The sequence below is a fragment of the Myotis lucifugus genome, unplaced genomic scaffold (assembly GCF_000147115.1).
Source record: "Myotis lucifugus unplaced genomic scaffold, Myoluc2.0 scaffold_88, whole genome shotgun sequence".
In the NCBI taxonomy this organism is placed as follows: domain Eukaryota; kingdom Metazoa; phylum Chordata; class Mammalia; order Chiroptera; family Vespertilionidae; genus Myotis; species Myotis lucifugus.
In genome coordinates this window covers 4,216,833-4,232,813 of record NW_005871136.1, presented here as the reverse complement: position 1 = coordinate 4,232,813, position 15,981 = coordinate 4,216,833, and the positions used below count along the sequence as shown (strand labels likewise).

The 15,981-nt window shown below is 37.5% G+C and overlaps 1 protein-coding gene across 1 annotated transcript in view; it reads left to right on the top strand.

Annotated features, from left to right (window-relative positions):
* GLG1 (golgi glycoprotein 1) overlaps positions 1 to 15,981 on the top strand; it is a 47,782-nt gene that overhangs the window by 6,376 nt on the left and 25,425 nt on the right. The window contains exons 4-8 of the mRNA XM_023756099.1: positions 1,506 to 1,721; positions 5,987 to 6,190; positions 7,050 to 7,121; positions 8,838 to 9,021; positions 11,924 to 12,138. Coding sequence (XP_023611867.1) covers positions 1,506 to 1,721; positions 5,987 to 6,190; positions 7,050 to 7,121; positions 8,838 to 9,021; positions 11,924 to 12,138 — 891 coding nt within the window. The remainder of the gene's footprint in view (positions 1 to 1,505; positions 1,722 to 5,986; positions 6,191 to 7,049; positions 7,122 to 8,837; positions 9,022 to 11,923; positions 12,139 to 15,981) is intronic.

Sequence of the window (15,981 nt, the reverse complement as noted above, 5' to 3'; positions counted from 1 at the left end):
GCCTCCTGCACGCCCTATACTGGGGATCAACCCTGCAACTGGGTCATATGACCTCCTGGTTCATAGGTCGACACTCAACCACTGAACTACACCAGCCCAGTGAGATTTTCAAGGAGCTATTCCTCCTTTACTTTTGAAACTGAACACTGTTTTGCTCACACAAAAAATATCCTTTTCCTGGGAATAGTATTGATGGCCATCTTTTTAGGCATCATAAAAAAAGAATTCCAGGTTAGACTGAAAGAATTACATTCATCTTGACTGTTGAAGAACTATGCTCCCTCTTAAAGCCAGTGTGAGACTGTTTACTTAAATTCCAAAGTTTGCTTTTTTAAAAGTAAACACAACTTTCTGTCTTGAACTGAGTCTTTGACTTGCTCTGGAGTTAGACATAGAGAGACCCAGTGGCCTATAGGATAATAAGTGTATGGTATGTCCTTCACCCAGCACCTTTTGGGAAAGAGATTGTATTTGTTTTGCCCTATGTACATATTTACAGTAAGTGGTGTAATAGTGGAGAATGGTCTCCATAGGCTTATAAAAACCAATACAACCAAAATATTCCCTTCTCATTTCTTTTCAGAATAGATATTTACATTTATCTCCTTCCTCTTGTCAAAACTACCATTTTTGTTTGCTTTTTTATTTCTTTAAATGTAATAATAGGCTTTTCCCAAACAATCTTCTTTGCTTTATAATTCAAGCTTGTAGCCCTATAAGTAGATTTCGCTTTTTTATGCCTGAATTTCAGCATTTTTTGGCTAGTTTGCTTCCGTGGCATTTGTGGTTTGGTATGCACTTTGCAGGCCACTAGCCATGTGGAATCATTGTGTGCTTGATCCGCTAGATCATATATCTAAACCTCCCAAATTAAGTTTACAGTGGCCTCCCCTTCCCAGACTTCTTGCCAAGCTGCACTGTACATCCTTTTAAACATGATTCCAGTCCAGACCATAGTGGTAAAGTTGAGATTTTACTAAATTCAAAAACACATGTCCACATTTATAGTTAGTTCAGAACTCATTAACGTCATGTCAAGAAGTAATATTATGCCTTTCCTCCTTCCTTTGACCATTAGGTTTACTTAATGGTAATAGTTTGCTGTGTAGCTTGGCTTGGGACATGCAACCTGACTTCAGTTCTACACCTGTTTTCCAGACTTATTCTCTAGATTAATCTCCTTACATCTATTGCATTCTTTGCATGCATAAAGGGATTTCTCAGTAGAACCATTTAGAATATTTAAAGCTCCTTTTAATTATATGTCAATAAAGGTGAAATATGTCAATAAAGCTCTTTTTACTCCATTTGGACATGAGTTCTATTTAGCATTTGTATGTCTGTATTTTCTTACGAAACACATTAATCAGGTATTTCCTAGAGGGCACAAACAGTATGAGTAGGCATGACACACTATCAACAGGAAAATATCATTCTTTCTTTCTTAAAAGCTGTTTGATGTGAGAATAGAATACTGTGTAAAACAGCCACTGTCTTTTGAGCAGATTAAAGAATGTGCTGATGAACCAGTAGGAAAAGGTTACTTGGTTTCCTGCTTGGTGGATCACAGAGGCAACATCACTGAGTACCAATGTCACCAATACATCACCAAGATGACGGCCATCATTTTCAGTGATTACCGTCTAATCTGTGGCTTCATGGATGACTGCAAAAATGACATCAACATTCTGAAATGTGGCAGCATTCGGCTTGGAGAAAAGGTATGTACTACACTGGTTTCATCAGGGGTTTTAGGAACTTGAGAAATGAAAAGCTTTGTATAACTAGCATGCAAAAAATTTAGGGCTAGAGGTGACCTTAAAGTTGAAGTCCAGACAGCCCCAAGGTCTAAGGCTTGTTGACCTGTGAGTGCATTTTATCTGTTTGTGACAAAATGTTCCAAAAGTATGGAAAGTAGGGGAATTAATATCTGCTAAGAGTAGTGTTACCTTCAAAATACTAAAACACTTGCTGGTTCCCTGTAACATTCTCTGGCAAAGCATTTTGTGGGAATAGTAGTTGGGTTAGGAGAGACTTGAATTCTCAAAACTTTCTCTGCATATACCTCACTGTTGCCATAAAAAAATCACTCAGGCCCAGCCAGTGTAGCTCCGTGATTGAGCATCAATCCATGAACCAAGAGGTCACTGGTTTGCTTCCTGGTTAGGTCACATGCCTCGATTCCTGGCTCAATCCCCAGTGAGGGTGTGCAGGGGCAGCCAACCGATGTTTCTGTCTCATCGACGTTTCTATCTCTCTGTCCCTCTCCCTTCCTCTCTCTCTGAAAATCAATGAAAACATTTTTTAAAAAGTCACTCAGCACACCAGTACAAAAGACAATATTTACTTATCTATCTATTTATTTATGTATTTTTAAATATTAGAAGATTTTAAGATATATGAAAGTACTTCTAGCTTGTCATAAGAAAGGTACTCTACAAATGTGATATATTACCTTCTCAGAAGAACTAGTTTTAGTAAAGACAGGAAAGAAAACTACCTAGCTGGTTTTTTCTTCCTTAATTATAGCTGAACTTATTTTTGTCCTTATTGGTCTCTTGTCTAGAAGGTCAAAATGGAGGTTTGACCAGGTTTATTCTGAATTTGTTTGCTCAGAAAAAATGAAAGAAACTCCTGAAAAGTAACAGAATGCCAGTGGGAGAGGTAGTCTGGGGCGGGTATGTCATCAGCTATTAATTGCCACTATTCATTAATCGGCTGTTTAGGAAATGTGAAGAAAAATAAAGTCCATTTGTCTCTTTGCCCCTATTTGTTTAGTGCACCAGGCCTTGCAGGCTTCTCTCACGGAGGGAAGGGGCATAGTATTGTATGCCAGAAGGTTTTAGTGCTGGTTCTTGTCTGGCTGTCACCGAGTAACCTTTCTTTCATGCCAGCACAGGGCTCTGGCCCTTTCACAGGGCACCTCTGAGTCTATCCTGAGAGCACTGTGAACTTGGCAGGCAGCTAAAAAAAGGCCGGTTTAATAAAGAAGGCAGATTTCTTTCCCTTTCCCAGCAGATTCTAGAAGTGGCACAAAAGCACTAAGTCACCCTGATAATGCAGGGTATTGCATCGGGTATTGGAGATTATATCCAATTCCAACCCTCACTCTTTACTATCTTCACCTACGTGTTCCAAACACACTGTTCAGGAATCAGTGATGACACTTCTTTATATTTGTGATTAGTTGGCCATGCGGTAGAGTGGACCATTACAATTCACCTCTCTTTGTAGTAGTTCTTCCCTGTTGACTCCAAGAGAATCACTAGTTAGCTTCCCACTAGCAATTGGAATTGTCAATATAAAACCTCCTTTCAATGGCATGTACGAATTAAGTCTGCAGTGACTGAAATGACTGCAGAAAATGCTAGAGCCCAAAGACATGATAGTGAGGGCTGTTTTTAGCTTTGTTAAAATAACAAAAGATGTTTCTATGAACCATCAGCATGCATATTTTGGTCATTTTTATCTTTTGCTATAGTGACCAGTTAGGTGAATTTCTGTTTATACCAGACACCCCAACTCTGGCATCAAAGACTTGCTTGTATTTTGGGGACAGTAAGATGACTCATGCCTGCACTTCTGAAAACATGTTCTTTCCTATATAATCCACTCTGGTGCTACTGCCAAATTTAAAAAAGGAGGCATGTCCTCAGCCCTTTTCTGCCTTTCTAACTATAGTTTACTTCTATGTAGCTGGTTATTTAGATCTGAAAATTATCCTGGAAAATTAATGCGTCAGTTTCTGACCACAGAAGAGAACAGGCTCATCAATTTCAAATTTGTTGCCATCGAAGCTTGCAAACTCCTCTGTGACTGGCTTTGAACTGACCTGCTCTAAAAGTCAGAAAAAGGGTCATGGTTAACCTGTTTGTACCCTTCTTTGTATGAACATATAAATGTCATGATTTCAAAATTATGATAATGTTTTCAAATGTTAATATATATAAAATTTAGAACAAAGACTATATATTAAGATCTTTAGAATTTTCTAAATAAATATTGTAAAAATGAAAGTGCAGATCTCTAAAAGTAAAATGTAAATGATTTCCATTGTCTGCAGAGAAAGTGGAATGTGGCATCCCATACAGGAACTTAATATAGACATGTGCCATATTATTACTATTATACTTTTTACTCAGTAGTTGAGCATTCCCTGCTTTTAACCAATTACTTTGAATAATTCAGACATTCTTTTCTTCTTTGAGAAATGATGTAGATCACAAAAGACACCAGAAACATTGAAATAGAGAATTCATAGCAGAGATGAAAGCTGAGTTCTTGCCTACTTTTTCTTTTTAATCCTCACCCAAGGAAATGTTTCTATTGATTTTAGAGAGAGTGAGAGAGAGGTGGGGAGAGAGGAAGGGAGAGGGAGGGGAAGAGAGAGAGAGAACGGAAAAGAAAAAGAAAGAAACATCGATCGGTTTCCTCTCGTACGGACCTCAATAGGGAATCGAACATGCAAACTGTCGGTCTCGGGATGATGCTGTATATAATACTTATGTACTGTATATAATAAGTGCCTGATATGTTTCTGTCCAACTCTGTGTGATCATTGGTTTGTTTTTCCTTTGGGAGGAGGAAATGGTTAGGCCTTGCCTAAGTGGGTCATAGACAGACTTGACTGTCACTCATAAAGTAGGAATTAAAAATAAGCCTTACTCCAGATTTCTGGGGTTTGTGTTCATTTTTCTCCCTGTTGTTATCTTTTTGTCTCTTGTCCCTGAGAGTTTTATCTGTTCAGAATTAATCTTCAAAAATATTTTTGATCATCTCAGGTTTGTAAACATTACATAGAATCATAAAGGAAGTTCCATAGAACCCCAAGGTCTTAACTAGGCACCTTACATTCTGCAACTCGCATGAGTTGATAAACCCTCTAAGCCTCTGTTTGCTCATCTGCCCAATAGATACACCACTCTTATCCCCTCTTCACAGGTGTGTTAGGAGAGAACATGAACATTTCATGCAGCTACTTGGAAAGTAGTGTGTTATGGAACAAACTCTGTCAAACAAATAGAAAAAATACTATACTCTTTTTGTTGAATTGAAATTTTACTTAAAGTAGATATTCCCCTATCTGGTTTAAGGGGTCTTTTTATTATGTACAGATGATTTCATAGACCTGATATCTTACTATAACAAGATTTTATGTGTGTGAATGTGTAAATAAGTGATAGCACTATATTTTCTTCTGCTTTCACTTACTGTATTAATGGTTATACCTCTCAAGTTATTGAAGCATATCTTTTGAGTATAGAAGATTAGGATGCTTGAATAGAAAATATTTAGGGGAAATTTCTCATATTTTGAATGAATGAATGCTTGTGGATGCAATGTACAAGTAAAGGTAATTGGATGGCTTTAGGAAAGCTCTCAAAAGCAGTTTGAATAAAGGGTGGTAATCTTGTTAAGATTGCAATAAGATTAATTCAAAACATCAAAGTGAATATTATACTACAGATTGTATATATTTGCATCTTTGTGGGCAGTGTAGAATAGAAAAAAGGAGAAACAGGATCTCTATAATATATTTTCTCAATGGATTCTGTGACTTGTTTTCGTAACTTGACTAAAAGCACTATTACTTGGGAAATACCCTTCCGAGATAAATGAACAGAGATTTCTGCAATGTTATTTCAGTATGGACATCAGCTATGATTGAGCATTGGGCTAATGTGATTCTTTTAAATGTTTCTGACATTTTAAACTTTAAAAACTCAGGTTTCTATTTCCAGTGCTAACTAAATTATACTTAATTTCCCAGGATCTCTGTTTCCATTTGTACCATGCAAGTATTATATTCTAACCAAAGATTATTGAGGACATTTTCTATAATATGTGGTTGGTTCCCACCTCATTTCTCAATAGAACATCAATAAGCTAACTATATGTTGAAGTGTGTTGTTGTTTTTAACCAAATGATGTTTAGTAGAAAGTCATTGTGGTGAGAGTTTTAAAATTAGTATCCTCACTATTTTAGGATGCACATTCACAAGGTGAGGTGGTATCATGTTTGGAGAAAGGCCTGGTGAAAGAAGCAGAAGAAGGAGATCCCAAGATTCAAGTCTCTGAAGTTTGCAAGAAAGCCATTCTCCGCGTGGCTGAGCTGTCCTCAGATGACTTTCATTTAGATCGGCATTTATACTTTGCTTGCCGAGATGATCGGGAGCGTTTTTGTGAAAATGTAAGTCAGTTCAGAAACTGTTCTTTTCTTCCTTTTCTTTTTAAATATTTTTAAATACTCTATTCCAGGAAACAAACAAACAAAAACTTAACACAAACATCACATGTAGAAAAGCTACTAAAACTGGAAGGTGGAGTTGGTCTCAGGGTAACAGAAAATGATGCTGGATGCTCAGCTTTGATTTAACATCCAGTTAACATTTGGCTTCTGACAATCTCCACCTTATTTTTTCTACTTTATCTAACTTCTCATCAGTTCTTGGGAGTTTATTTTATCTATAGGAATCCTAGTTTACCAGGGAATTCCATTCACATCTATTCCATGACTAAAACTTTGCCGTGTTACATGTTTATGTTTCTGGCCAAGATTTTAAAAAAAACAACACAGCACCACACAGGTTAAACCAAATCCCTTATTGCTACCCACAGACCCTACAGAACAACTCTCTAACACTGTAAATAGAAGAATCTCCATCTTTACATCGAAGAACTGAGCATGACTTGTGTACATTCCCACTCTGCCTGCTATTTTGATATAACAGCTTTCACCATCAAAGCCATTAATTATAAGTTTTACGTTGTAAAAAGGAAGGCTCATTGCCACTTCTCTTGATTCCCTAATTAACAGTATATCTGGGACTAAATGACAATAGTCAAGACATCTAGGAAACATATTTTTATCTTTTCTGCAGGCACTATTTTCTTTTAAAGGCTACTAAATTTTATAAATGGCTGAGCCATTTGTTCAAATGTACTCACATTATATTAATTTAACAGAAAGTTCTATATAGGATTATGGATACTGTCTAGCATAACTACTTACCTAATAATCATAACAATGGGTATGTTTCACCTTGTAGACACAAGCTGGTGAAGGCAGAGTATATAAGTGCCTCTTCAACCATAAATTTGAAGAATCCATGAGTGAAAAGGTAAGTATTACTTTAAAACAGACCAATATTTTATTCATTTCTTTTATACACACACACACACACACACACACACTAGAGGCCTGATGCACAAAATTAGTGCAAGAGTAGGCCTTCCTTCCCAAGGCTGCTGGCACCGGCTTCCCTCCAGCACCCAGGACCTGGGCTTCCCTCAAAGGGCCTCCCTCTGTGGGGCGATCATGGGGCAATGGCCAGGCCCCTGATCAATTGCATTGCACCCACCTTGGCTGGCCTGGCACCATAGCATGGTCCCGGATGGTCGTTCCACTGTTCAGCCGTTTGATCAATTTGCATATTATGCTTTTATTATATAGGATATTTTTTATTGATTTCAGAGAGGAAGGGTGAGGGGGCAGGGAGAGAGAGAGAGAGAGAGAGAGAGAAAGAGAGAGAGAGAGAGAGAGACCTCAATGATGAGGGAGAATCATTGATTGGCTGCTTCCTGCACGCCCCTACTGGGGATCGAGCTCGTCATTTGGGCATGTGCCCTTGACCAGAATCAAACCCAGGACCCTTCAGTCTGCAGGCAGACGCTCTGTCCATTGAGCCAAACTAGCTAGGACTTATTCATTCTTAAAAGCTTTCTCAAATCATCTCAAATAATATTCTTATAAACTGATATCAAAATAAATGACTGGTAAAGCTAACCCTTTTCAGAGGCGAGACACTGGCTTTTAGTAGGGAACCAAAGCATATTTTGCTTAAGCCAAGAAAATGAAGCGTTATTTGTGATATCTGGACATTTGAAAGCCAATTTGGAATCAGTTTGGGGAGTAAAATTGAAAAAAAAATTTTTAAGTGATTTTTTAAATTTTAGTGATTTTTTTTAGAGAGTGAGGAAGGGAGAGGGAGAGAGAGAAACATTGATGTGAGAACAAAACTTCAATTGGCTGCTTCCTGTACCGTCCCTACTGGGGACTGAGCCCAAAACCCAAGCATGTGCCCTGACCGGGAATTGAACCAGCAACTCTCTGGTGCATGGGCCAATGCCCAACCAACTGAGTCTCACCAGCCAGGGCAAAATGGAGAATTTTATATCAGAATTACACTGAAGTCAGTCTTACATACTCAGGAAGTTTAGGCTAACCAAACCAATGTGCTTCATAGGTAATTAGCTATTTAATTTTTCAGCAGATGTTTCATTAAGCATTTTCATTACTCTTAGTATTCTGTTCCTGGATGAATGCAAAAAAAAATTTATTACCTTTAAAAGTAATTATTTTTGTGTGTGTTTTTTTTAATTCTGTCATTTTCTGTGCAGCTGAAAAAATGTTTTTCATTTTCAGTTCCTTTACTATTGAGTAATTATATTTAAAAAGTATAGAATGGAACTTCTGAAGTATTATGTTAGTTTCTACTTTGATTCTGGTGAAATTTACTTTAGGAATATTGTTAAGTAGAAAAAGAATACTTTGTCAAGATCTTGTATTAGAATCTACCAAATATGTATGTGTTTAGGACAGCTATTGCAGCAACCATCAGCAGTTCACTGTAGAAATCTAGGGGTCCCCACCCATTTACCTCTGCCTCTTGTCACGCTAGTTTAGCATGCTTGTGTTAAATTTTAACCAAGCTTAAAAGAGGCATCTTGGTAACAACGGCTGTTGTTGTTGACATGTACTTGGCCATGAGAGGTACATGGGAACAGCTGAACCACTTGAGCAGTCTTACAACTCTCTCGCTGCCTTCTTTACTCAGTGTCGAGAAGCACTAACAACCCGCCAGAAGCTGATTGCCCAAGATTATAAGGTCAGTTATTCATTGGCCAAATCCTGTAAGAGTGACTTAAAAAAATACCGGTGCAATGTGGAGAACCTTCCCCGGTCCCGGGAAGCCAGGCTCTCCTACCTTCTGATGTGTCTAGAGTCAGCTGTGCATAGAGGTGAGAGTTTATTTCTTTTTATCCTTTTAATTCCTTTTTGGATTTACATTTTAAAGCTTCATGTACTGTTACTGTTCGCCTATATTTGCTCTTTTGAGTACACCTGTGCCTTGTTATTTAAGAGTCTTTTTTTAGGTATTGAAGGGTTGGCATCCCTACACCTTGTTGAAGGCCCTTCCTCTTAGCTCATTAATCTCCAGTTTTGTTTTTCTTTATATCTCTGCTTGCTTCTTCTTCTTTTTTTTTACAAAGTAAAGAATATTTCTCAAATTCAAATATTTTAGTATTTTAAAATACCTACAGGGTGTGGCAAAAAATAGGTTCACAGTTGTTTGTATGGAAAAATAATATAATAATTAACAAATAAGCCCTGGCCAGTGTGGCGCAGTTGGTTGGAGCACCATACCCCAAAAGCTTGCCAGGTAGATTCCCAGTCAGAGCACACACCCAGCTTGCTGGTTCAATCCCCGTTGGGGTGCACACGGGAGGCAACCAATAGAAGTTTCTCTCTCACATTGATATTTCTCTGTCTCTTTCTCTCTCCCTTACTTCCTCTCTAAAATCAATTAACATACACTCAGGTGAGAATTTAAAAGTAATATAAATAAATAAATAACAATACAAGAATGAACTCTGTTTTGCATACTCACAACTGTAAACCTACTTTTGCCACACCCTGTACTGTACCACATTTTTAGGACAGAGTAGTATAATGGTTTACAGCGGTTCTCAACCTGTGGGTTTCGACCCTTTTGGGGGTCGAACGACCCTTTCACAGGGGTCGCCTAAGACCATCGGAAAACACATATGTAATTACATATTATTTTTGTGATTAATCACTATGCTTTAATTATGTTCAATTTGTAACAATGAAATTGGGGGGTCATCACAAGAGGAACTGTATTAAAGGGTCGAGGCATTAGGAAGGTTGAGAACCACTGGTTTAGCAGATGAGCTTGGGTCAGAGAGAGATGACTTCCAAGTTATGGCTCTATCACCAAACTAACTGGCTAGGTGTCCATTGTTTCCATTTTTTAATTTCTCTAAACCTCATTTTTCTTATCTATAAAAAATAATATTACCTATGTTCCTATGTTGAGTTCATATGAGGATTGAATGAGGCTATTTGGCATAGCACTTAGTATATAATAAGTGATAGGTAATGTTATTATTATTATAACAATGATGATGTTAAGAAATTAAACAGTAAAAGATGAAAGGATTATCCCCCGTAGAGTCAGACTCATGGTCTGTTTAGTCCAAATGTCAACCCCTGACAGAGGATCCAAGAAGGATGTATGAAAAGCCAGGGTTGTCTTTAATACTCGCTATAGACTACAAAAATTAAATTTCTTCCTCTCATTGAATAAATGGTGCTGGGAGAGTTGGTTAGTGATTAAAAAGTTAAGTGGGGGAAAAATCAGTCATTAAAGAAAACTCAGAACTTTTTGGTAAATTTTTTTTCATATCTGGATGTTTGAAAGCAATGAAATAGCAACTAGAGGCAATGCATGGTCTTGGACTGAATACCAAACAAAGGGCATTTTGGAGACAGCTGGGGAATATTGATTATGGTCTGCATATTAGGTGAATCCTAAAATGAAAAGTAGAGATTATTGACTAGTAAAGGCATATTATAAAACAGTATGCATAATGTAATCTAATTTTGGTATTTGAAAAATAGAGAGTTAATGTCCTTAAACTGCAAATTGATAAGAAACACAAAAAAGACTCAGTAAATAAATGGCCAGAGGATATGAACAGATAATTCAGAGAAGTTATACAGATTGCTAAAAAAAGACTGATCATATTAAGTGTTGACAAGAATATGGAAAAACTGGAACTATTGTACATTGCTGATGAGAATTTCAAGTGGTACAACCACTTGGGAAAATAGTTTGCCAGTTTCTTAAGAAGTTAAACATACATCTCCCATATGACCCGGACATATGAAAGCGAATGTCCATGTAAACTCTTACATGTGAATACTAATAATAGCTCTATATGTACCAGTAATAGCCCCAAACTGGAAATAACCCAAATGTTCATCCGTAGTTGAAAGGGATAAACAAATTGTAGCATATCTATATCACGGAATAGTATTACTTAGCAATAAAAAGGAATGAATTGTCAATACATGGATAAATCTTAAAATAGTTATGCTGAGTAGAAGTCAAACAAAAAAGAGTCCATATGATATGATTCTATTTATATAGACTTCTAAAAATTACAAACTATTAAACTAATCTGTAGTCACAGAAAGCAAGTCAATGGTTGACTGGGGTTGAGGTTGGGGGCGTGGATAGGAAAGGAAGGGAGGGATTACAAGAGAGCATAGGGAAACTTTTGGAGTTGATAAGTGTGATCAGTATCTTGATTGTGGTGATGGTTTCACCAATGTATATGTATATGAAACTTACCCAGTTGTATACTTTGAAAGTATAGTTTCTTACATGTCAACTGTACGTCAATAAAGCTGTGTTTTAAAACATTACTTAAGTTTTCCCAGTTGGCATTTATAGCTGAAGGAAGGTGGGAAGCTATAGTGAATATTTAAATGGTAGTCTTTCCACAAGCTTTTACTGTGGGCCAATAGAGATTGTTCTAGGCTTTCGTTTTTACGCACATAGTTATCTTGTTGATAAGACTTTCATTGGTAAAACATTTGCATGATTAGTTTAGTAGTATAAAATCTGTATAATGCAGGACACTGACAGGATAAACCCTAGTCTCTGGAGTCTTAAACTCATTTTATGCTGATAAAGTTTTTGCTAAATTCTAAGCTTTTCAGTCTGGATAATAATGTGACTGGTTTATTCTGGGGGGAAATGTGTACTTTTCATATGTGGTGATACTTGATCCTAATGCTCACCATAATGTTATGGCTTAAATCCTAACTTAGGGCGACAAGTGAGCAGTGAGTGCCAGGGGGAGATGTTGGATTACCGACGCATGTTGATGGAAGACTTTTCTTTGAGCCCTGAGATCATCCTGAGCTGTCGGGGGGAGATTGAACACCACTGTTCTGGATTACATCGAAAAGGCCGAACCCTGCATTGTCTGATGAAAGTAGTTCGAGGGGAGAAAGGGAACCTTGGAATTAACTGCCAGCAGGCGGTAAGGAAAATTTTTCTACTGCCATTTTGAATGTCACATTTTATCAGCTGAAGAGCCTCTTCCTGACACTGTCCCAACTGTATCTGGATCATTTATGATATCACAGTGAGTATCAGACATGGAATATTGTTTCTTCAGGCATTTCATTGTAAGAATGTGGATTTTGCTGCAGAGCAGAAGTTTGAGCTCATCTATAATAATAAAAGCATAATATAGACCAGACATCTTTCCGGATGAAGCCAGGGCTATGAGGGAAGCCCGGGTCCCAGGTGCCTGCTGGTGGCCAAAGGGAGGCTTGGATCCCAGGTCCTGGAGGGAAGCCAGTACCGGCAGCCAGGGGAAGGAAGGGCTACTCTTGCACGAATTTCGTGCATCGGGCCTCTAGTAATCAATAAAAAGAGCTGTATACTTAAAGAAATAGATAAAATGCATTGTTTGCTAGAATTTTTTTAAGGTAACTTGCTAGATTGGATTGACTAAACTCATAATCAAGGCAAACCAACTTCTAGTACCTCAGCAAAGGTCCTCCACCAAAAGAGAATTTTCCTGTCTCAGTGCGTTTAATTTAGTTGAGGCTGAAAGAGATCTGAAATGAATTGGAATTTTCTGTTTCTTTTTATTGCTGATGTATGACAGGTCATGAATTCCAGGCCTGAAGGATCAAAAAAGCATGTTGTTTTCACATTATACTACCTTTTCTTGTTAGACTAGGGCCGTGGTCGGCAAACTGTGGCTCGCGAGCCACATGCGGCTCTTTGGCCGCTTGAGTGTGGCTCTTCCTAAGCCTTAGGAGTACCCTAATTAAGTTAATAACAATGTACCTACCTATATAGTTTAAGTTTAAAAAATTTGGCTCTCAAAAGAAATTTCAGTCGTTGTACTATTAATATTTGGCTCTGTTGACTAATGAGTTTGCCAACCACCGCACTAGGGTAACTGTATGTGGAAGGGCCTTTCTTTTTACCTCCAAACTCTACAATCAGTTCTGTAAAGATAGTTAGAAAAAACTAGCATACTTGGCTTGAGGAGATAAAGTTATTCTTGTGCAGGATTCATAAGCAGTTAATAACTAGAATTCCAGTACATAATGCAAAGTTAAGCCCTAGCCAGTAAGTAGTTCAGTTAGTTAGAGCGTCTTCCCGATATGCCCAGGATGTGGATCCGATTCCTGGTTAGGGCACATATAAGAATCAACCAATGAATGCATAAATAAGTGGGACAACAAATTGATGTTTCTCTCTCTTTCTAAAATGAATAAAAATTTTAAAAATAATAATAAAGTTTTAAAATATTATAAATACAGTGCCTCTGTTTCTGTTTCATTAAATTCAAAAGTTGAGGCTTTGTCCTCAGAGAAACTTTAAAAAACCATAATTCAATAGTCTTATTTTTCTGTTTGCATTTTTATTAAAAATTGAATATTACTTGTATTTTTCTGCTAATCATTAAAATCACAATTTTTAGTCCAAAACGCCAAATTTCCATAGAATTTTGATTTGGAATAAAATTTCACCTTAGCTCCTATTACCATGACCCAGAGTAGACTGTAATTGTACCTCCCATGGTGGGAAAAGTAGACAAATGTAGTCTCTTCCCCCAAATACCAAGCCTAGCGAGACAGAAAGCTAGCTTCTGGATATAATTCCTCAGAAGCAGTCCTTGCTGGTGATTGTCCGAGGAAAGAAATCTCTGTGACAGTGTATGTGCCTGGGCCCCAGACCAAGAATTGATCAAGATACCCTATATTTGCATTTTATCCTTAATGCTGCATGGGAAGGGGAGGGGGTGGTTAGGAATAAACCTATATATTCTTTACTTGTACTAAGGTGTACAGAAAAAAGAAAATAGATTGGTTAGACTTTATTTCAAAGCACCTAACTAACCTCCAGGGATTTCTGAAATTTAGCTTGATGAAAGAGCTAGTGAGTGACTCAGCACCTGGAGGATAAGTAAGCACGCCTGCCTCGTCCTGTGCCCAGAATAAACGTGCTTTCCCAGCCCAGCGCTCAAGCCTTCACTAGTGAGGTAGTGGCTTTGCCCACATTACGTTTAGCCAAGTGGGAAACAAACACTTTATTTGGGTTTTTATGGACTCGTGGTTTTTAGGAATTGAAGGAAAAGGAATAATTTTTTCTTCGTTTTCCACCACATTATCCATCCTCAGTCATAGGGAGGAATGCTTTGAAATAATATATTTTGGATGGGTTTCTTTCTTTTTCGAAGTTTTGTTCCCTGATACAGTAGACTTTTATACCTGTCTGTGGTTAACCATTGATTTTCCCTATTCTGTGCTTTGATTTAGTGATCTCTTAACAAATAGTAAACTGTGAAGCATAAAAGCAAGTGTTACCTTAATGAGTACATACTTTGCCAAATGCACCATAATCATGAGCTTACTAAACTCTCTGTGGTTATGGCTGAGTGAGTCTGGGCCCAGTCTCTCCCAGGCCAAAGGTGACTGTCCAGTCTGTTCTCTAGACTAATCATTTCCCAGAAGCACTTCCCCAGGTTTTTCCTTAGCAATCAGGTGCTGGAGTAGATGTATAATTATGTAGAAATTTACATTCTTAGCGTTAATTTCCCACACTGTTGTCACTGGATTCCAGAGTGCAGTGATCTCTTGAGTCCTTAGCCTACTAGAATCTGTAGGGCATTCATTGCCTCCTTTTAGTAGCTGCAATCTGGTGCATTCATTGTGAATTCTCCAGGTTTGTCTGTCAGTCATGAATCATAGATATTTAATACAGTTCTTGCAGAGACTTTCAGACTCCCATGATGCTTATAATTTCCCTCAGAAAAAGATAAAAATATTTGTTCTTTGTCAATAAATGTCATTACTAAAATCAATAATCCTTTGACAGTAATCTTCCTACCAACTACCCACAGCATTTTGTAGCTTTTCTAAATTGCCACCAAGAATTGGTATAAATAACTTTCATCCCAGAATACTGGAAATCTTTCATATATCGCTCATCTTGAGTATTGACTTATTTTAGAATAGATAGGATGGGGTTTTCTTTGTTCATTTCCTTTTGTTCTGTGTTCTGATCAATATGTGATGGGGTTAGTACTTTCCTAGAGCCCCTATGGTATTATAGGTCAAATGTATGGGGATCAGAGAAAGCTCCTACAGAGAAAGGCTAAATCTGTGACACAAAAAGGGCTCCAGGTCTTTAACTTGGAAAAAAGGAACCCAAACCAGGATTATAGTTTTCAGATGTGCTCTCTGTTATTCAAGATTCCCACCCCAAAACACCATCTGCTACCCATCTGTAGTAATAATGATCTTTTATACCTGTCAAATGCTTGCAGTTTATATAACCTTCTATATATTCTTATAATCCTCTGCAGTTAAATAAACTGAAACTTAAAGGTTAATCAACGTGCCCACGTTCTCAACACTAATATCTGGCAGAGCCAGAGCTATTAATAGAACTCAGGTCTCTGTTCCTTAATTTAGAACTGTTTCTTCTGCACCCCAACTGCTTTTTCCTCAAAGAGAGGGGAAAAATCCAGGGCACATCTCATACTTTTGATTTATTTCATGATAAAGCATGGACCAAGCAAAAGTAAATGTTAAAGACTGTACTCTCATTTTCAGTTGCATAATGACAAATATTTTTCTGTATACTTATTAGCTCTGGATTACCCCTTTGTTATATAAATGAGAGTTGAGGAAAAACAAGAGATCATAAGTATTATATTCTTTTTTTTGGTAATGAATATTTCTTGCAAGCTAAGTGAAATCTCACATCTATCTTTAATAAAGCAGAGTATGCTTGTTGTAATGCCAGTGTCTTTGCAGCAAAATTTAAATTTTAGATTCTTGGGGCCAAAGTAGGT